A 20,928-nucleotide genomic window follows, 5' to 3' on the forward strand; every position below is an offset into this window, starting at 1 on the left:
TGGCTCTCCGAGAGGGATGGAGGAATCAAAACCAGGTCGGCCATGTGCAAGGCAAACGCCCTACCCTCCAGTCCAGAGCCCCACATAAATAGAAGTAAAGTGTTTGTTCCTGGAAGGAAACAGGGGGAGTGCAGGTCATGGGAAGAGCCAAATAAAAACCTTTTCCCAATCCTCTGTAAAAGAGGGGTTAGCTGGGAGATGGATACAAAATCCTCTGTGTGCTATGGGCATTCCATTGTGGAAAATAAAATGGCAGAGACACACAGAACTTATTTATTCTTCCTTGCCGATTACTACTACTGAATGATCAACCTATAGGATGGAACGCTTTCTGAAATCACTGACGCTTGTGGGAGGTCCTCGGAAATGCTCAGTGTTAACCAAATGGCCCCATGCTTTTAATTAATAAGGTGTCTTGAGTGGCAACTGACTAAAGCTCATTTAACTCAGAGTGACACATCCCTGACTGAAATACCCATTTGTCCACAGAACCATACTTTGTCCAAGCTGTGGATTATGGAGATTATATCTACTTCTTCTTCAGGGAAATAGCAGTCGAGTACAACACAATGGGAAAGGTAAGAGGACCAAATCTTGGACCAATATTAGGAAGAAGCTGGAAGAGCAATGGATCTAATGATAAGACCATTCTTAGGAGAACTATCTAAGAACTGGCCTAAGTCAAACCTTGTACTGCCTCAAAATTTAAGCTTTTGTCAAAGCATAAACAGATGTCTTCGGGAAACTCCTTAAATATTTTCTGCTGGGAATTTCAGTCACAGATGTTGGGTTGATTTTACACTGTTTATCCCCCTTTGCCCCAGTATTACTGGTTTCCAACTATACCGGACAGCTTTACTTTCCTTTTTAATTGAATTGCCCCTTCCTCCCCACCTTCCCCCCCATAGAAAGACTAAATATTCTATATCCTTCAGCGAGCAAGGGTAGGGGTGGGGGAGTGGAGGAGGCATGTTTTTTCCTTTGTATCAGAAAGGCGGGAGTGGGGGGGGGGATGTTTTTTTCCTTTGTTTCAAAAAGCAGCAACATGCTTAGAAAAGATCCATTTCAACTGTTTTTACAGAGTAAGTGCAGGCCAACACACTGGAGGGCGCCAGTTCAAGGACAGGATGGCGCATTCTCCCCCTCAGAGGAATCCAAAGTATGAGATCCCAGGCTCAGGGACAGCCAGCAAGGATGGCCAGAACTGGTGCATATAAAATGTGCTTTTGTGGGAGGAAATAAAAAGCTAAGCAGTCTGTATGGAAATTAGTTTAAATGGCTGCGAGCTGGTCCCTTGAAGGATTTATGGCTTGGAATTAAATGCCACTGCCTTATCGTTTAAAACACACTCTTGCAGGGCTGAGTCGGGGGGTGGGGGGACTGAGTTCCACCCTTCCCTACTGATTCTAGAAAGACAGGATTAAATTAAGTCACTGTTGTTCTCATTCTGTTTTCCAGGAAAGTCGGATTCTATTCTGATAGCCCTGGCAGGTGAAAGCCCACGTACATCTCATTTTTTCCTGTGTTTTCCCCCCCTCCCCCCCGCAGGTAGTTTTCCCGAGGGTCGCTCAGGTGTGCAAGAATGACATGGGAGGGTCGCAGCGAGTGCTGGAGAAGCAGTGGACGTCTTTCTTAAAGGCTCGCCTCAACTGCTCCGTGCCCGGAGACTCTCATTTTTATTTCAACATACTTCAGGCTGTCACAGACGTGATTCGTATCAACGGCCGTGATGTTGTTCTGGCAACCTTTTCCACACCTTATAACAGGTAACCAAGGCCTGGCCGGGTTGACCTCATCAGCAGTGTTGGCTCATCAGCTCTTCCCGGCTTCCCTCTCCCAAGGGCAAATCCACTGCTTGTACAGGATTAGCAACCGCTGGAAAAATTGCCACTCTCTCTTGGTTGTGCAGAAGCACTTAATACTCGGTGCTCATCAGCAGATTAGCGGTCATCTCTGAGGTATTAGTAGATTAGAATTTGGGGCCGAGTAATCAGACTGTTACAGTATCTTGAGTGATATGCCCAATACGAGGGACACTCTTCTTGCGTTCTTTCTAAGCACCCGCAGCCATCCTGGGATCGGATCTCTGTTGCCTTCTCTTTACACTGGAGGTACCTGAACTTGGCTGCAGAGCCTCGTTCAGGAGCTCAGTACACAGCACCGGCCGGGTTGGCACCCCCTTCTCTGAGTCTCCCTCATCGAACCTTCTGTCTGATTCTAAACATGTCTGTGACTAGACCGTTTCTGAAGCAAAATCCCTGGAGATTTTTTTTAATGCACTACAGAGTGAAAGTTAGAATTGGGATGGGTTGGTCCTGCCTCTTCCCCTAAAGAACCCTGGGAATTATCGGGTCCTGACCACAATTATGATCAAAAAGGTCCCAGGGAAGAGAAGTTATCAGGCATTGGACCTGTAAATACTGAGTGTCCCTATTTTTGTGCTTATGTACAAGAAGACATGGGGCAATTAAATAGCTCACTTGTTAGCATACCTGGAGTAGTGGGAAGCATGTGAGCTGAAGAACAGAGGTGGGGGATGGCTCAGCGGTAGAGCACTTACTTTGCAGGTCTGATCCAGGGCTCTGTGAAAAAAGAGAAAGAAAAATCAGAAGAAAGGAACTGGGTTCCCCAGGATACCGATGTCCCAGTCCTCAGAGTCTGAACACTGTTGTGTGGAAATGATCACGACCTGGTTGTGACCTCAGGATACACATGCAGTTGATCCTTGAACAATGTGGTGTGGGGCACCAACTTCCTAAGCAGCCTAAGCATGTAGGGTCAGGAAAATGGCACTGGGGTTAGGGAGCATTCTGAGACTGTCCCAGGTTATATCCCAGAGCCACGTGGCTTCCAGGCGTTGCTCATACATGGTGGGACTAGTGGATGGTATTTCATTGAGTGAGAAATGCGTATGAATTGGGGAGACACCAGAACAGAGTAAGCTGAAGTGAGGACTGGAGGGATAGTAGAGCATAAAGGGTGCTTACATTGCATATGGTCAACCAGGGTTCAATCATTGCCACTCCATTTGGTCCCCTGAACACCGCAGGAGTGATCCCTGAGCATAGAACCCAGAATAAGCCCTGAGCACCACCGGATGTGGCCCCTTCCCCAAAAAAAGAACAAGCAGAAGAATGAAATGATGTTTCTGGATTACATAAAGTTTAAGAGTCAAGAACTCCCCACTGAAAAATCCATGAAAATATAAGCCCAGATGGAAGCAACAAGTAGGTTAGATTCAAGTAAGCTTGTACTAGCTCTAGGGAATTTTAGACTTGATGGTAGAAAATATGTAGAAGTCAGGCTTTGACAAGTCTTATTTATGGATTCATCTCTCTGTCTCGGTACTTGGAAATAGAGCGGTTATTGGGATTTCTAAGTACATTTCCAGTTTGATTTTGAAAGGATGAGGAACTCTGTGATTATAATAGTAGATTCTTGTATAGAGTTTTTTCTTAGGAGGTACCTAAGAAACATCCACTATCTGTTTGGTAAAATTAGAAAACGGTCATTTAAAAAGGGTCCCCAGTTTCATCTCCACTTCATCCTTCACACATGCAGACTTGATTGTGTCAGACAGTTTCAGATCTTCTTGCTTGCCCGGGGGATAAAGTCCACATTCCTGGGTCTGGCTCGCCATTCCCCTCACAGCCGGAGCCATCTCCTCCTGCCTCCTAGAGCTAAGACCTGTTTCGCAAGCGTGCCCTGCTTGCCCACGCTCTTCTCTGCCGGGGTCTGCCAGAGAGACGCAGGGATTGCTCCAAGACTCAGCTCCTGTCACCTCCCGAGGGATCTTGGGCACACTCCTAAACGCCGCTGCTGCTGAACTGTCCCCCGTGCGTGGTACAGCAGCAGCAGCTGTTAACAGCAGAGTTGTTAGGAGCAACTTCTGGCACGGCAGCAACGGTTGCTTTGCTTGCCTCTGCGTAAAGCCTCGAACCTCCGGGGAATGGGACTCTGCAGCTTGAGGTCAGGGACTCCCTGAGTATCTGATGAATGAATGGAAGGTGGGAAAAAGGAACAAAAGGAAGGGTGGTGAGAGCAGCGGAAGCAATAACAGGACTCCAGATCTGACATGGACTAAAAACCCTTTAAGGGGGTTTTGCTATGAAATCCTTCACAAGAGTGCTTTAAGCTATGATTATGCACTTTTCTTAATGTAAAAGTAAATGTGTACACCTGTTTTTCTAAAACAAAGGAGTGATGATACAGTGGGTAGGATATTTGCCTTGCATGCTGTCTACTGCTGTCTACCTGGGTTCGATCCTTGGCACCCCATACAGTCCCCCAAGCACCACCAAGAGTGATCCCTGAGTGCAGACCCCTGAGCACTGCCAGGTGTGACCCGCAAACCAAAAAATAAATAACAAAGTGGGTTACTAAATTCCAAAAATAAATGGGAATCAGTCTTTATCTCTAAATTCTGTGACATATATATGTATAATATACAGTACGTCTATTGTATAGTAGATATAAAATATTAAAATTCATCCTGCAAAAATCATGTTAAATAAGCTTTGTAATCTACTTCTTAGAGAATTAACTCAAGCGATTATATTATGGTATTAAAGATAGCATCAAATTCATTTGATCATCGATTAGGGATTCCCATATCCCATCAACAGTCGCAGAATGGAGACTCCAGGGGTTCTCTCTCTGCCCTGTGTGGTGGATGGCTCATGGTCTGGGTCCCTCGTGCCACTCTGCAATCCCCTTTCTGCCCTGGCCCACTCCCTTAGAGCCTGCTGCTGCCTGAAATTTATTTGCTCAAAGTCAGGCAACAGCCTGGATTTTGAGTAGTCAGAAGCAAACCTATACCCAGGTGAATGCCTGATTCATTCATGCCTGTGCGTGGCTGACAGGACGGGGTGGGGGGATTCTTCCAGGAAGGGCCAGGCCATGTCATCCTCAGTAGAAATTGCCATCATCTTACCACCCCATACTTAGTAGCGCACTTTATTTGGAAAGTGCTGGTGCTTCAGAGACTTCATTGTTCAGTATTAGGCACCTGAGCAGGAAGTTCCAATCGAAATGTGTAGAGAACTACAGGAAACCAGCGTGGGCTCCCCACAGCCACCTTCTGCCTCCTGGAATTCATGGCAGGAGGAAACCCAATCCCAGGAAGCTACATGTGTGCACTGGGGCCCTTTTACCTTCAATTATTCACCATGTTGGTGGTGTAGAATGCTTCTCAGATCTTTGGATTATTGGGGGATGAGGTTGGAAACTTCTTGGCCGTTCTCATTCACGAGCTTGACTGTCTTCCTTGAACAAATGTGCATCCAGAAAACAAGGCACAGGGAGGTCTAATTCCCTCCACGGACTCGCCTCTCTTACCCCTTTCTCTGAGGCCCTGGGTGCGGGTGTGATTCGCATGGAACCAGATTCTCTGTCAGCACGAGGATGCCTCCCTGCACCGTGCACTGGGATTGGCAGGCGAGGGCACCTGCCTGACCCAGGGGCACCTAGGGAGGACGTGCTTCCCAGGGCACGGCCCGGTGACCCTCACATGAAATATCCTGTTGCAGCATCCCTGGCTCTGCTGTCTGTGCCTACGACATGCTCGACATTGCCAGTGTTTTCACCGGGAGATTCAAGGAGCAGAAGTCTCCGGATTCCACCTGGACCCCGGTTCCCGACGAGCGTGTGCCTAAGCCCAGGTACGCACAGAGATGCATCTGGTCGCTCTGCACATCTCGAGATGGGGCAGGGAACTGCTTGAGCTCTGCATGCCTCCCACCAGGCGGGCCTGTGTGCCTGTGGCTGCCAGAACACTGGGAAGGCCGGGCAGGGCATTTGTTCTTTTGCCCATGCCCCAAACGTTGTAACCTACTTCCAGAAACCTTCTCTCTACTCTCTTACTTCATCTCACTGTCTGTGATTTGGCTTTTATTGGGGAGTCATACCCGACAGCGCTCATGGTCTCCTCCCAGATCACAGCCGGGGGGGGGGGTCTCTCCTGGTGATGCTGGGCGACCACACAGTGCGGGTGGACCAGACCCGAGCGCCTGCTTGCAGAACCCCTGAGCCCTGAGCCCTGAGCCCTCTTCCTGCGCTTTATCCTCTGTACTCCGAGTGTGACAGGACCTATCCGGTCCAACCTGTCCCTCTGTGGAGTTGAGGCTCAGAGCGGCCAAAATAGATAGGTCTAGGAAGCACAGCTGGCAAGATGCTTCCTGCTGCCCCCCTCCCTGGCAGGAAGTAGGGAAAAGCCCAGCTTGGGTTTCAGGGGCACTTTTGTAAAATGATTTAAGAGGGCGACTCCCTACCTTTGCCAGGGCCGGCCTTGAAGTGCTTTGTCCTGGTGGCCCTGTGTAGGTTTTCCTTTTGGCACATGCTGGTCCAGTCTCAGAGACCTCAGGATGCTCCGCCGGAGCCTGCTTTCTCCTCTCCGCCCCAAGTCCAACAGCAGCAGCCAAACAAAGCCCAATTGTTCTCTCACCTCTGGCTCAGGAGACAGTCCTAAGGAGTCTCCCTGGCAAAAATGCTGGCTGCGGGATTTTTGAATGCCTCTGTCTTCTGAATTTGTGACTGGACCAACTTAATTTTCTCCTTTGGTTAAAACTCGAGAACCCTTAGCCAGGGCCTGGGGTGGAAGAATATGGGGATGGGGGGGGGGGGGAGCAGGTAGAACTGTCCCTGAGATGAGATGTGGACCCACACACTCCCCGGTTTAAGGCCCTCCAGCAGTTCCTCGGGGTTGGTGGGTGCTTCCGGGGGGCATCCAGGCTTGCACCCAGGCATGGTTAAAATGCCCTGGCAGCGGCTCCTGAGGTGTGTGTGGAGGCAGTGGGAGAAAACTAGGCCTGCTTTATCAGGGGCCCTTCTGCACGGTGCAAGTTCCCCTTCTCAGCCGCTCCCCCGCGTGGGTCATTCAGCGACTCTGCCCTCGGGCAGCAAACATGCTCTCTTCCCGCCACCCTCTGCCTCTCTCCTTAGGCCGGGGTGCTGTGCCGGCTCATCCTCCTTAGAAAAGTACACGACCTCCAACGAGTTTCCAGATGACACCCTGAACTTCATTAAGACGCACCCCCTCATGGATGAGGCCGTGCCTTCCATCATCAACAAGCCGTGGTTCCTGAGGACCATGGTGAGGTGGGTGTCCGGCCGGCCCCGTCCGAAAGGGACTTGCCTCACTCCCTTCCCCGCTCCCACAGCCATGCACAGCTCGGGCTCTGAAACGCTACGGGCGTCCTCTGTCTTCCTGGGCACTGGTTCAGCTAGGAAATGCTGGTGGCTTGGGTGGGTGCCACACAGAGTCCGTTACCGTACTTCCAGAAAGAAGCAGGGTGAGTAGTTTCATGCCAGACGGACACGTGCCAAACAAGAGGAAATAAAGGTATTTTCTTGCAGCCCACTCATGAAGGAGCATCAGGTGATGGATATGGACACATCTGCTTGGCTGGATACTGTGGCAAAACATACTGCTGGTTGCAGCCGAGCATTTGCCTGGGTTGCAGGCTGTGGGACAGCGAGCATTTGCACAATCACAGCAGCCCGATCCAATACTTCAGCACTTGCTCTGTGAAGGGGGCAGCCAACAGAGAAGGGACAACCGTGTAGAGAGCACTGATGGCATCAGCCAGCCTCGGGGTGTTTATTTAGAACTTACTTCCAAACAATTCAGCAGGCTTCTCCAAGTACCATACAGTCACGGCCCTCATCATGCAATGTGTGAACCCTGCCACCGTTGACCCTGCAGCTTTGTGGAGAAGCGGGAAAGCATGCGGCTGGGGCGCTGGTGCTCTGTGGCAGGGCACCCAGCTTGCATAGCTGAGGCTGGGCCTTGAAGCCCGGGTCCCGCTCTCAGGCACTGAGCCGACTGGCTCTGCTGCTTGGCATCCCCTGCAGCACCACAAAAGCATGTGATGTCTGGGTGTGTCAGGCCTCACAGCTGAGAGTGTGCAAGTTCCTTGGTGTGTACGTGTGTGTGTGTGTGTGTGAGAGAGAGAGAGAGAGAGAGAGAGATGAGAGAGAAAAAGAGAGAGGTGGGGGGCACGGGAGAGATCCTGGCACACAGCACAACCAACTGTGCAATGCAGAGTCACTGCAAGCAACAAAAATGAGGGCAGAACCTAGAATGACTCTTGTCCAAAGATGGAAGCCATAGAGGAGGGGCTAATGGTCATGGTTCTGGCCACGGTGCTTAGGGCAGTGAGGCCCCCGTGGATCATTTGGTGGCTGAGGGACTATCAGGAAAAGGATGGTTGGGGCCCTCAGAATAGTGGACAGGGGCACTTGTCTTGCTCACTACCAACCCAGGTTCTATCCCCGGTGCTCTCATCTCGTCCCTGAGCCTTGCCAGGAGTGTTCCTTGAGCGCAGAGCTGAGAGCAAGTCATGACCACCACAAGGGTGGTCCCCCCCACCACGAAAAGAGGATGCCCTGTGGAACGCTGGGCCCCTGGAAGGACCTATGCCATCACCTCTGGCTGTAAAGGGGCGATCTTTTGTACATCTTTGTCCTTGGAGTGTACCATCAGCACTCTGCCTGCCACCCCATACTTCACAACACCCCCACCCCTCTCCCAGTGCCCTAAAGGCTTCCCAGCATGAGGAATTGCTGACAAGACTTTGCAAGCTTTCCTATTTAGTGATAAATGAGTTCGCGTATTCCTTCCTTCCCTCTGCCTCGGCCACATCAGCCTTCCCTTGCTGCTCATGGAAGGGGTAATTGCTGAGTAGTTTCAGATGGTTAAGCCTGTCTGTTTATTATGGAATTTGGCCTCTACACACACTCACATACCTCCTCGCTCCCCTTGGAGCCAGACTAATGCTCTGCATATGGAAATAAAGGACCAGAAACAGCCTGAACAATATTTATATGCATGTATTTTTCTCGAGGTTATTACTAGAAAGCTCTGTCACCATTGTTTGAAGTGGAAAAAAAAGACACTTTAATGACAGAGTCACAAAGAGGTGAAATATATAACCCTGTCATTTCAGATACCGCCTGACCAAAATCGCAGTGGACACAGCCGCTGGGCCCTATCAGAATCACACTGTGGTTTTTCTGGGATCCGAGAAGGGAATCATCCTGAAGTTCTTGGCCAGGGTAGGAAACAGTGGTTTCCTCAATGACAGCCTTTTCCTGGAGGAGATGAGCATTTACAACACTGAAAAGTGAGCAAAGCATTTGATTCTTTCTTCGTCATTATTTGTGCTGCTACTATGGCCCTTTTCTTGCAGAGAATGTCGTGGCAAATTTGACTTTATGCATCTTGGGTGCTTTTGAACACTGTGAACATCTTCTAAAATATCTTCTAAAATATATCAAAAGTGGACTGGAGCGATAGTACAGCGGGTAGGGCATTTGCCTTGCATGCAGCCAACCGGGGTTCGATTCCTCCGCCCCTCTCGGAGAGCCTTGCAAGCTACCAAGAGTATCCCGCCTGCACGGCAGAGCCTGGCAAGCTCCCCATGGTGTATTCTGTATGCCAAAAACATAACAAGTCTCACAGTGGAGACATTACTGGTGCCCGCTCAAGCAAATCGATGAACAACGGGAGGACAGTGATAGTGACAGTGACAGTTTCTCCTTGTCAGCGCTATATATATTTATAGATACAGTCACTGCATGTATATCCGTGTGTGTCTGTGCTCACACACAAGGATCTGCCTCTCCTTGGGTTCAATCAGGTTGAGAGAATGCCCCTGTGGGCTGGGAAGAGGACTGTGAGGAGGGTGGGGGAGGAAAAGAACCTGTGAGTGACCTGCTCCTGCCTTCTCAACCCAGGTGCAGCTACGATGGAGTGGAGGACAAGAGGATTATGGGCATGCAGCTGGACAAAGCCAGCAGTGCTCTGTTCGTCGCCTTCTCTACCTGCGTGATCAAGGTTCCCCTCAGTCGCTGTGAACGACACGGGAAATGTAAAAAGTATGTATTGAGCCTCTGGTCTAAGTACATGGTGGGCTGGACCAGGGGCGCATGCCCTGTGTGTGCCAATGCCCCAAGTTCAATCCCTGGGGCCATATGTGGCACCTTCCTGGCACCCCCACGTGACCTGGTGGTCCTCAGCATCACTGGGCCTGAGCACTGAACTGTCTGATACAGTTGGCCCACTATCAGCAGGAGTGATAAGCACTATTTTGGAAAGAGGGGAAACCCCGGACCCCCAAATTAAAAAGAAAGGGCGATTTCCAAAAGGTCCACCAGGCAGCTCATGTTCCTCCTCTTCCTGCAGAACCTGTATTGCCTCCAGAGACCCGTATTGCGGGTGGGTCAAGGAAGATGGTGCCTGCGCCCATCTGTCACCCAGCAGCAGGTAAGGAGCCCCAGAAACAGGAGAAATCCAAGCAGCCTCTGCCACTCCGCCTTCTGGATCCAAACCTCACCCTCGGGAGTGCCGGGCATTTTTCCCAGAACACCCCACACCACGTGTGGCAGAGTTCCAATTGATGAGTCGTCTGCCCGCAGTCTGATTAAGAAAAGAGAAAAGGATGCGCAGTGGGTGCCTAAGTATTCCCTGGAGAGAGGGTCAAGCAGACACATGCCTCCATCATCAGCGCGTGAGAGGGCTGAGAAAAGGAGCCATAGGGTACCGATTAGATTAGATGTGGTTTGTCCAGCCAGAGCAGAACTGGCTCTTTTCCTTGATGGCGCAGGGTTGAGAAGAGATCACAGAGCATTTGTTAATGCATGTGTTTGTGCGGCCTGCGTGCGGTACACATGCAATCAACCGCTTTCCTGACCCTTCTACTTGTTAGGTAATCAATCAGTTCTTGGCAGTTCTTCCACAGATCAGCCAGGTCTGGCCCAATAACCATGCCTGTCTGCCACTTTGATGCTGAAAATTGTTACCCTGCTTTGAAATGCTTAGATGGCATTGAGGGAAACATTTCTTTTATGATTTTACTCTAGGGGATGTGAAATACAAAATGACATTTTGGAAAAGGAGTCCTTCCATGTCCTTGGTAGCTTATGGCAACTTAGGAAGGCTACATATGCGAGCATGGCTCTCTCAAGCGAGCCCTCCAACCCCCCCGACATCCAAAGGGAGAAGTAAACTCCTTTCCCCTGCGGGCTCTTGTGCCTCAAATCAGCACAGTCCAGGTTCCATGATGGCCACCCCCGGCATAATTTGCGAAGAGTATTCCCGCAGTGAGAGCTCACACTAGCTGTCAAGTCTGGCCTGAAAGCTGACACGTGCGGGGGGTCGATTGAGTAGATAGTATTGGATCTGCATTTGAGTTGCGATATTGGCCTACTTCTGTGCCATAACTTTCCATCTTTTTTTTTATGGGAACCCCAGAAGCGAACAAGGAAAGACCAGAAAGCACACGGAGGCCAGCTATGAAATGCCCTCTTTCCTTCCCATTTGCAAGGTGTAATCAAAAACATTATTTTCAAGACAATCTGAGAAATCCAACACACATCCATCCCACCCCTAAGCTCAATGGAACTCTCCTTGGAACCCACGTGTTAACGGAACTCTCCTTGGAACGTGTCCTTTGGGGCCTGGTGAACACAGACTTTTGCTACTCTGAGAATCTTTATCCATTGAGGGTACACTTGATCTTAACACAGCAAGGAAAACACTGAGGGAAAAAACAGTAGATTATTCCATCATGCAGCATTTTCAAAGTTGTTTTTCTATCTGGCTCTTAAACAGACACTTCAGTTATGTTGGGACAGAAGCACAAAGTTCCCTCCAGGAGGGCAGGACTGTCTGGGATGGTTCCACAGGGCCGATTTTCAAAGTCAAAACAGACAACTGCTAAGAATGGTCCTGTCGATACTTCCAGAGCAGGGTTTCTCAACCTTGCCCCCTCCGCCACCCCCTTCCCACCTTGTTTTCTTCCCGTGGCCCCCTAATCCTATGGAGTGGCCCTTCATCTACTTGATTTTCACTTGCAGCTCCCTTGGAATATCCTGAGGGACCACATGGGCCCTGGTGGAGAAACGGCACTACAGAGTTTGTCTAGTCCAGTGAACCTTGTGATCAAGAAACGGGGGGCTGGGGGGAGCATATAGGGAGTGGGGAGGCCTCTGCCAGGAATATGCAGAGGAACAGGCATGGGGCAGAGAGGGGACAAGTGGCCTCAGCAAAAAGAATCACCTGGCGGTGCTCTCTAAGGGTCCCACCTTACCCACTGACTGTACCTTGAGCACCTGTTGTACAAATTATCACTAAGCAAAGACACAGATGAAAGTCTCAGAAGGCAAGCATCAGGGTGAAAGAAAGGCAGAGGGGAAAAGTGCTTTAATTTTTTTTTATATTTATGGACTTCTAACTTGCTCACATAAGGAGTGTATTTTAACATTTAAACTTCAAAAATATTTAAGAAATGCTCAGGGAATCAGCCTAAACTAGATACTCTATAAATGAATGAACTCTCAGGGCAAGATATGAATTAAGGGCTCACACTCGACCTTCTCATTGGGGATCTGGACAGGACACATTTTTGTAACCATCAGAAATAGGAGTTTAAGCTCTCAAATGTGAAAAGCTTTTACCATTTCAAATCTGCTCGGTTTTTCTGCACCTGCAACTTGATTTATCAAACTGCATTTTATTGAGTGAGATTTGGGCTATTTCCAAAACAATGACTTACATTATTCAATGTTTTCCTTTCTCTCTCTCCATTTTCCTTCCCGTCCCTGCCCCTTGAACCTGAAAGACTGACTTTTGAACAGGACATCGAGCGAGGCAATACAGATGGCCTGGGAGACTGCCACAGTAAGTAGGATCTTTTTATCCACAAGTAACTATGGGCACTTATCTTATTCTAGAGATGCAAAACTTGAGTTGGCCACTAGCATCTGTATAGATAGCAGAAATTGTCTTCTGGACATCAAAGAAAGAAAGGGTTATCTTTAAGGTCAAAGTTGGCAATGTGGTTGCTGTAATGCTGACAACAATTTCCATATTACAAAGCTGTGTAGCAAACTCACTGAAAGGCTATTAAATATAGCCGCACATGGGTAAGCTATATCAGCACACCCATTAAGGAAACAGAGCTTGGTCGTTTCTTAAGCTGTATCATTACTATGTAATGCTTAACCCAATAAATAAAAGATTGATCAGCTACTTTAGTTTTTAATTGAGTGGGACTGTTTGATTCTTTTAGAATGTAACAACTGCTGAAAGTTAATTATTTTTTAAATTGGATTTCCATCCATTACTGTTGTCAGTAGGGGAAAATTCAGAAAAAGCCCACTTAAAATGATTCAAAAATAACTTTTTGTAGGAATTAGACAGCCATGCTAACCTTTAAACTCATTTTAAAAGTTATTTACTAAGTGGTACCATTTTAGTTGGAAATTTATATTAAGGATCCTAATCCAAACTCTACCCAGGAGCCGGGGACTGTAGCTCAGCGGCAGGCGATCTTGCCTTTTATGTATGGGGCCTTTTAATTCCTGGCCCTAGGGAACAAAACTCTACCCAGTTGTCTTGTGATCTGATTACTATTTTATTCTCCTAAAAATGCCCTATCAAATGCTAAAAAGGACAGCAATGCCATGATCTTAGAAAATATTGTTCTGTGGTCTTTTAAATGTTGCATTTATCAAGTTTCAAGAAGCTCACATTCAAAATTATGCTAAAAATAGCTCCTAGGGGAATGAAGCTGTACTTTCAGTATTTAGTTTTATAATGGGAATCTATGATTCCCATTATAAATGAGATTATACTGGGCCAAGAGTACTGAAATATCAGACATTATAAATGAGATTATACTGAACCAAGAGTACTGAAATATCAGTCTCTAAGATGCCACTCAACTTTTCTTCCATATCCCTTTTTAGAGATCAGATACAATTCAAGAGCGCTCTTGACCCCTCCTCCCCCCCCAAATTCTTTACCATCTCTATTTCTTGTTTGCAAACATTCAATGCTGGCAAAATCTTTGTATTAGGGCCTTTATACATACAGTTTACAAGTTAAGAAATAAGCATCGGGCATGAGGTCTTGCCCCAGAAGCTGTGTTGCTTGTGTTTTAGGGAAGCAAGATGCTGTTTGCTCAGTGGATCTTAATATAGTTGGTGCCTCATGGCTTCGTTTCTATGGACACAAGCCTGGCTGTGCATTGCACTTAAGTGAAAGAATATCAGGAGGTGACTGCTTTGTGATGTGTCTCTGTTGTAGTTTATGATCCAGTGGGATCACTGACGGCAAATCAGGGGTGCAGGTTCAGACTGAAGAGACAAGTAGCTGAGAAATGGGAAGAGGGCTGTGTGTATCCTCTGCATGCAGAGCATCTCCCACTCAACCGCCTCCAGTCTGCGGCCCCACAGGCCCCGCTGCCTCACACACCCTCGCTCCCAAGCAAGCACTGTCCTTGCCAGTCTCAGCAGTCAGGCCTCCTTATGTTTAGGAGGAGGGTTTCTGAACCCCCCCCACCCCCACCGAGTCCTGAGCCACCTCCACTGAGATACTCAGTGATGCTGACCCCTGCTGCCTGTCCTCCTGGTTGCTCTGCTCCTCAGAGGAAGACCTAGATGCACAGGAAGTGGAGGATTAGTTCAGGGCTGCAGAGACTCTAGCCACATTTCCAGGAGCAAATCCAAAGACCCGCATCGGGGGGCTCAGGGAAGTAATAATTTGACCCAGACACACAACAAGGCTACACAGAATTCTGTTGCTGTGTGTGTGTTACTGTTTGCATTTTTAACTGCCTAACAAAAACCCCTGTTGAGTTCAGAACACATTGTTGATGCTGGACAGTCGCACCCCACAGGGTTGTGAGGTTGAGATGAGAGAAAAGTGCCATGTAGGTGTGGCCCACCTGTCACTTACATTATCCACCTGTGCAGCGGGTAGCATAAGACAATCCCCAAAGTGCGTACTGTCTCAGTCAACTTTCCTGCTGTTAAGTCTTGCTTCTTCTCAGTCTCTTGGTTACAAAGCCAGGGACATTGAGAAAACCTGCTTGGGAAAGAAACCAGGGGGGGGTCTAAGCACCTTGTGTTACAAGCAGATTTTTTAAAGCACTGACTGGGTCTGGGGAGATAGTACAGCTTGTAGGGCACTTGCCTTGCACACGGTCAACCTGATTTGATCCCTGGCATCCCATTGGTTCCCCTAAGCCCTGCCAGGAGTGATCCCTGAGTGTAGAGTCAGGAATAAGCCCTGAGCATAGCCAGGCATGGCCCAAAGCCAAAACTAAAATAATGAAAAATAAATAGCACTTGGACTGCATTTGGGGGAATCCTGCACTAACAGAGCTCTGTATTGGCTCATTTGCAGTAGTCAATAGTCGAGATAAGCCAAATGTTAAGCATTAAGTCACCATCTCCTCTCTTTTGTCTTACAGATTCCTTCGTGGCACTCAATGGTAAGAAACACATTGCCTGTAATTGAATATTGGTGGAACTCTATTTGGGAAGTCCTGTTTCCCTACTTCTCTGGAGTACTTTCAAACTTTAGGTTTCTTTGTCGATTAATTTGTTTATCCTGGTTATTTCTTATAGACATTTCAACTCCTCTACCAGATCATGAAATGTCTTACAACACAGTATATGGTCAGTTTGTGGATTTCTTTCTTTTTTTTTTTTTAATTAGTTTTAACGCTTCAAGCTACTCATCCTGTGGTAGTTTATAGTTTTCATCCCTAAACCCTGTGGACCAGATTCTTTGTAACTTCAGGGTCCCAATTCACTAAAATTATTATAGAGTCCATGGTGCTTCCAAAGTCACTGCCTATGAGGAAACTGGCATATGAGACCAAGTACTGCATTTTTCAATCCACACAAGATAAAATATTCCCATCTCAGGAAATTGGGTTACTAGAGCTACTGATTCCTTAAGTAAGAGGAAGTTGCATTTGTACTTTGGAAGTTGCATTTGTACTTTGGAGAGACACATCCAAGATAAAAGAAGAACCCAAAACCTCACCAGCCACGGCTCTGTGACAGGTAGAGAATAGTCACCAATCCAGTACACCCTTGGCAGGAGAAAGCCCACACATACTGCAGGTACTAAGTTCTTCTAGGCAAAATTTTCTGGCATAGCATGAAATTAGCCACAGAAATTTCAGGTTTCAAAGAGGAAGGTTTTAATCAAATGTTCAGTGATGAGGAGGAATGATGCCACAGAGATGTCCAAGCAGGATTTATCCCATTGTTCTGCTCTAGGCTACATCTGTGTTAAATACATCTACATTATTACATGCACTATTACATAATATAGAATACATCTACATTAAACAAAACCATTCAATTCATACATAGAATAGTCCAAGCTCTTACATGAAAAGTTGAAATGTTCCATTTACACTTCTTAAAGTTCCCCCAAATATTTATCAGTATGCAACTTGTGTGCTTTTAGAATGCGAAAGACATGTGTAGTTGCAATGTTAAGTTTCTGCATTCCAGTGGGGACAAGTTTCATTGATACACAGACATTTCACAATCTTTGTGGTTTAAGATATGTGACAACAACAGTTGAATCAAGAGGTAAGTAAAATTAAGGAAGGGAGGAAATAAAAGGTGAAGAAGGCAGAGTAAATTTAGGTTACAAGGAAATAGTTCAAGGATGGCCACAGTATTCAATAATTGCCCTGTGTACATACTTCTTCTTTATCAATCATGCTGGGATCAATTTTAATTCTCAGGTAACTTTTTATGTAGATAGGACAATTAAACTGTGAAATATTCTTTATGAGCCAGAATCACTCTCGAATCTATCGCTCTCTTATTTCCTTTAAAAAAGGGAAGGACCTGATTTAGTACTCCCATATACCTTAAAGAATAATGCCTATTTGTTCCCCCTCAGCTCTTCACAATGGCTTCTGTGAGGAATCTAAATAAGAACTGGGATTTTCCTTTCAACAGGCAGTCCTGTCCTTTTCAAGCTAAATCTATCCAGTGTGAAATCTGATGATTAACTGCCCATCAGAATGAGGTCTGGTCTAGACAGTACTTAACAAAACACAGAGAGACATTTTTCATAAACGATTGCGAGAGGTGATTAATTCAGAGTAAATAAGCCTAGAATACATTTCATAAATTCATTCAACAAATATTTGTTGAGTGCCTACTATGTGCCAAGGATTGGACCTGACACTCAATTTGTACCATTCAAAGAAATAACAGATTGCTCATTTGTATGAGCATGGATATGTAAACTACAGTTCAACTCCAAAGTCTAAAGTGTTCCCACTTTATGCTGCCTCTTTACAAGCCCCCAGAGGAAGTTCAGTAGCTGAGTGCAAGATCATTTCCAGGGAATCCGAGAGTGAACCATAGGAGCAACATTGCCCAAGTCAGAAAAAGAAACTGTTGAAGTCATCCATGTAATCTCTGCTTGGCAACAACTCTGTACAACATCACTTGCTTATGCAAGAACCCCTTTTAGTGAATTGGGCCCTGAGTGTCTTCCTTCTCTCTTCTTCCCCTGTATTGATGTAGTGTCTCTCCTTTGTGCCTAACTGACTATAAGCTCTGTTAATAGGTCAAGCCTAGTTTAAAGGATCTCTAACCTCTGGAAGAATCACCACTTGTAGATATAGAGAAACACTATAATGCATATTTAAGTTTATTTATAATCTGTTTCTTTGTATTTCATAAAATAATACAGCATCAGCTGCATTGATGAGAGACAACTCCTATGAATGAATTAAAAAACACAAAATTGAAGGATCCAAATCTATTGACACACAATACTATATTCACAAATGATTGCCAATCTTTGCAGCACAAATTTGGTTTACAAAGTCTCTTGGGGGAAATCACAAAAAGAATACAACTTGCGAAATAAGATTATAAGGAGAAATATAAGTAATTTCCTTTAACAAAAAATTTTCAGGGGCTGGAGAGATAACACAGTGGGTAGGGGGCTTGTCTGGCACGCGGCCCACCCAGATTTTATCCCCAGTATCCCAGAGAGTCCCAGAGCACCGCCAGGAGTAATCTCTGAATGCAGAACAAGAGTAACCCCTGAACATTGTCAGTTGTGGCCCCCAAATGAAACGAAAAAATGTTTCAGTTGGTGAGGTAATAGTGCACATTGTCGACTGCCCTCATATTCATCACTGCTGCTCAGTGATAACTTGTAACTGGTGCTCCCAAAATTGTTGGCAATGAGGCATTGTTTTAGCCCATTGATTCACCAGAGATGCATGTTCCTTATCACCACACATAAGTTTAAAAGATTACAGACGTCATCTATACTCCTTTGGGTGGGTTCTTTTCCCCCTTTGATGCATGGTTTCTCTAGATTTACACCTAGAAAGCAGAGATGTGGTGGGTATTAGACTAACGCTTCAGCCATTAGCAAGGAGCTGCTTGTTCACATATGTGTAAAGCATTTTCCTACCTAACTACCATCTGGTCCACATTAATTTCCTCTCATAGCCATAGCGTTCCATTACCAATGAGTTTTCCATGTATTTGCAGCATATGGCCCCGGAAATCTTTCTATAGAGAATGTGTCCCCCAGGCACATATTTCCCCTAGATTACTGTATTAAGAAATGTTCTCCCTAAACCATACTTACGGCATTACCATAAAATTGCCCCTTGAACACAGTTAAATTGAAAGTACTCAAAATGCATATCAATTCAGGTCAAAGAAATCCTTGCTAGTTGAAGGAGAGGGTTTTGTTGTTTGGGGGACTTTTTGTGGGTTTTTTTTTTTTTTGCAGTGGTGGGGGTCGTCTTTTTCCTTTCTCTACTCTGCTCCCCTGTTTCAACTCCTTACAAAGCTATTTCTAACTGTTTGCTTATACTGGACGCTGAATTCTCTCTTAGGGTGAGCACATATGTCACTAGAGCAGTGTTGAATTCAGGAGTGGAAAATAGAGACTCTATTTTAAAGCTCAATGTAAGCAAAAATGGACATAAAGGAAATTTTGTATTCCCTGTGCTCGAGCTGACTTGCCTAGCCCTGTGCTCTTATCTGTACTCCGAGTTGAGATGTGAGACTCAGAATTGTGAAAACAAAGTTTAGAAGCCAGAGTTTTAAATGAACGTATTTTTAACAGTTGGATGCGAACCAGACTCTTTGCAACAAAGTGGATCTTTGTAGCCTGACCGCTTCAGTGTTCCCAAAGCTTTGTGGTATGGTTAAGTGTTGTGGTTCCATAGAAACCTTTTTAGCTGAGATGAACCACATGGCTGGCATGCTTTCCCTAACTAAGCAAAAAAATTAAGATTAAAAGCTGTCTGTAAGATAGATAGATGTTGCCTATAATCTGCCATATGAAAACCTGCGAATCCAACTTCAAATAATCATTTTTAAAGGATAAACTCAGTGCACAAATCATTATAATTTCTCCTTATGGTGGCAAGTACTTTATTTATCGCTTACATGATGGTCACAGCCAGAAACTGAAGCCACTTGGGAATCTGTCCTACTTTCTACCAAAAGCACCTGTGACACATTCACAATAGAGGCCATATAGAGGTCCTTTTTCTTTTTCTTTTCTTTTTTTCTTTTCTAAGAGATTCCTATAGGTCAGAAAGCTTAAAAGGCCAAAGACTGTTCTTAGAAATCACAAATGGCCTATATTTTATATTTTATTTCTACCTGGGAGAACAGGGAGATGAGCTTCCTTACATCATGGTGTTAGTTCAGATCAAAGTCCTGGTACCATCTGCGTTTAACCTTGGGGTGAAGGAGAGGAGACTGGTTTGGTGCCAAGTTTCCTACCATAGCACCCTACCCTGCCACTCTTTCTGGGGTTAACCCATGGCGGGGACTTTGGAGCTCCAAAGCACCCCCTCTCTCAGCTGAACCTTCTTCATCAGGATCCCTCAAAGGCAAGCTCTTGAAGCCACTTTGTTGGACTGAGGCCCAAAAGCACTGCCATAATAAGGCACAGGTCAGGCCTCTGTACCACTGTCAAGGAGGTGGGCGCAGGAGACTGCAGAAAGCGTTTGTTTGTCCTAGAAAGAGGAGCTGCTGGTGCGGAGAGATGGGAGAGCGGGAGGAGGCTCTCCATCATGCACCGACCTGCTTTCCATTCCTGGTACTGCATCCTTCCGGCACCACCAGGAATGGTACCTGAATGCAGAGCCAGGACCCAGCCCAGATCACATCTGGGTGTGGCCCCAAAACAACAACAACAACTAAAAGCAGAACCAGCCCCCTCTGCCCCTCGCAGCCCTGCGCCACTCTCACTCTCACGTGGTCCTGCTAGGGAGAACACTCTTCTTTTCCTGTGTGGCCTGATACCGCAGGCACGGCCATGCCCGTCCCCAACACACCCCTCCTCTCCTTTCCCACCCCCACCCCAACCAGGCCCTAACTGCACCCCCCCCCCACTTTACGCACAGGGGAAACAGAGGCCCCGAGAGGTTCCAGGAGTCCAGAGAGAGGCTCAGGCGCCCCATGTTCCAGGGGCCTTTTTGCTGAGCTCCCTCCCCACTAGCCTGGCTATGTCTCGGGCCATCTTGTCTTTCGGTCTGATGGCTTTGGCGGGGGTGGGGCCCCCCGAATCCCCCCCATCCTGGCTCCCAAGCCGAGGAGATCCAGGTCCGCCCACTGATGTCTCCCTAACTGTATTTGTGATGAAAACAGGGCACTCCAGTTCCCTCTTGCCGAGCACCACCACGTCAGACTCGGCGGCTCGCGAGGGCTTTGAGTCTAGGGGAGGCATGATGGACTGGAAGGATCTGCTCCACTCACCGGACAGCACAGACTCCTTGGGGGCAGTGTCGTCCCATAATCACCAAGACAAGAAGGGTAAGGCCTTGGAAATGCGCCTCTTCCTCCGGGGGGGTGAGGGGCCAAGCGGGGAGGACTTGTGTAACTGCTTCCAGCTGACACCTAGCTGCCTCCAAGGGACCTCCAAGGAGCCGAGAGAGATCCAAAGCTTCTGGGGAAAAAAAATGAGAATCAGTCCAGTCTCCCCCAGTCCCTCATGCTCAGCCCGATGCAACATGATTCGCTGACCAAGGAGAAACCACACAAAACCCATAGCACATCCTCTGCCCTCAACTTCCTACACCCCAAGCGGGGTGTGCCCCGGACCCTTGTTTGGTG

General features: G+C 47.1%; 1 protein-coding gene across 3 annotated transcripts in view; it reads left to right on the plus strand.

The window, feature by feature from the left end:
• SEMA6A (semaphorin 6A) overlaps positions 1–20,928 on the plus strand; it is a 131,395-nt gene that overhangs the window by 86,524 nt on the left and 23,943 nt on the right. The window contains exons 9-19 of one of the 3 annotated variants that reach the window (XM_004618175.3): positions 490–578; positions 1,549–1,766; positions 5,529–5,660; positions 6,940–7,095; positions 8,946–9,122; positions 9,736–9,876; positions 10,184–10,264; positions 12,621–12,679; positions 15,258–15,278; positions 15,415–15,465; positions 20,464–20,628. In XM_004618175.3, the coding sequence (XP_004618232.1) occupies positions 490–578; positions 1,549–1,766; positions 5,529–5,660; positions 6,940–7,095; positions 8,946–9,122; positions 9,736–9,876; positions 10,184–10,264; positions 12,621–12,679; positions 15,258–15,278; positions 15,415–15,465; positions 20,464–20,628 (1,290 nt within the window). The remainder of the gene's footprint in view (positions 1–489; positions 579–1,548; positions 1,767–5,528; positions 5,661–6,939; positions 7,096–8,945; positions 9,123–9,735; positions 9,877–10,183; positions 10,265–12,620; positions 12,680–15,257; positions 15,279–15,414; positions 15,466–20,463; positions 20,629–20,928) is intronic. The other 2 variants (XM_004618176.3, XM_055141991.1) reach the window with 2 other exon arrangements.

The sequence above is a fragment of the Sorex araneus genome, chromosome 6 (genome assembly GCF_027595985.1).
Source record: "Sorex araneus isolate mSorAra2 chromosome 6, mSorAra2.pri, whole genome shotgun sequence".
NCBI classification, from domain to species: Eukaryota; Metazoa; Chordata; class Mammalia; order Eulipotyphla; family Soricidae; genus Sorex; species Sorex araneus.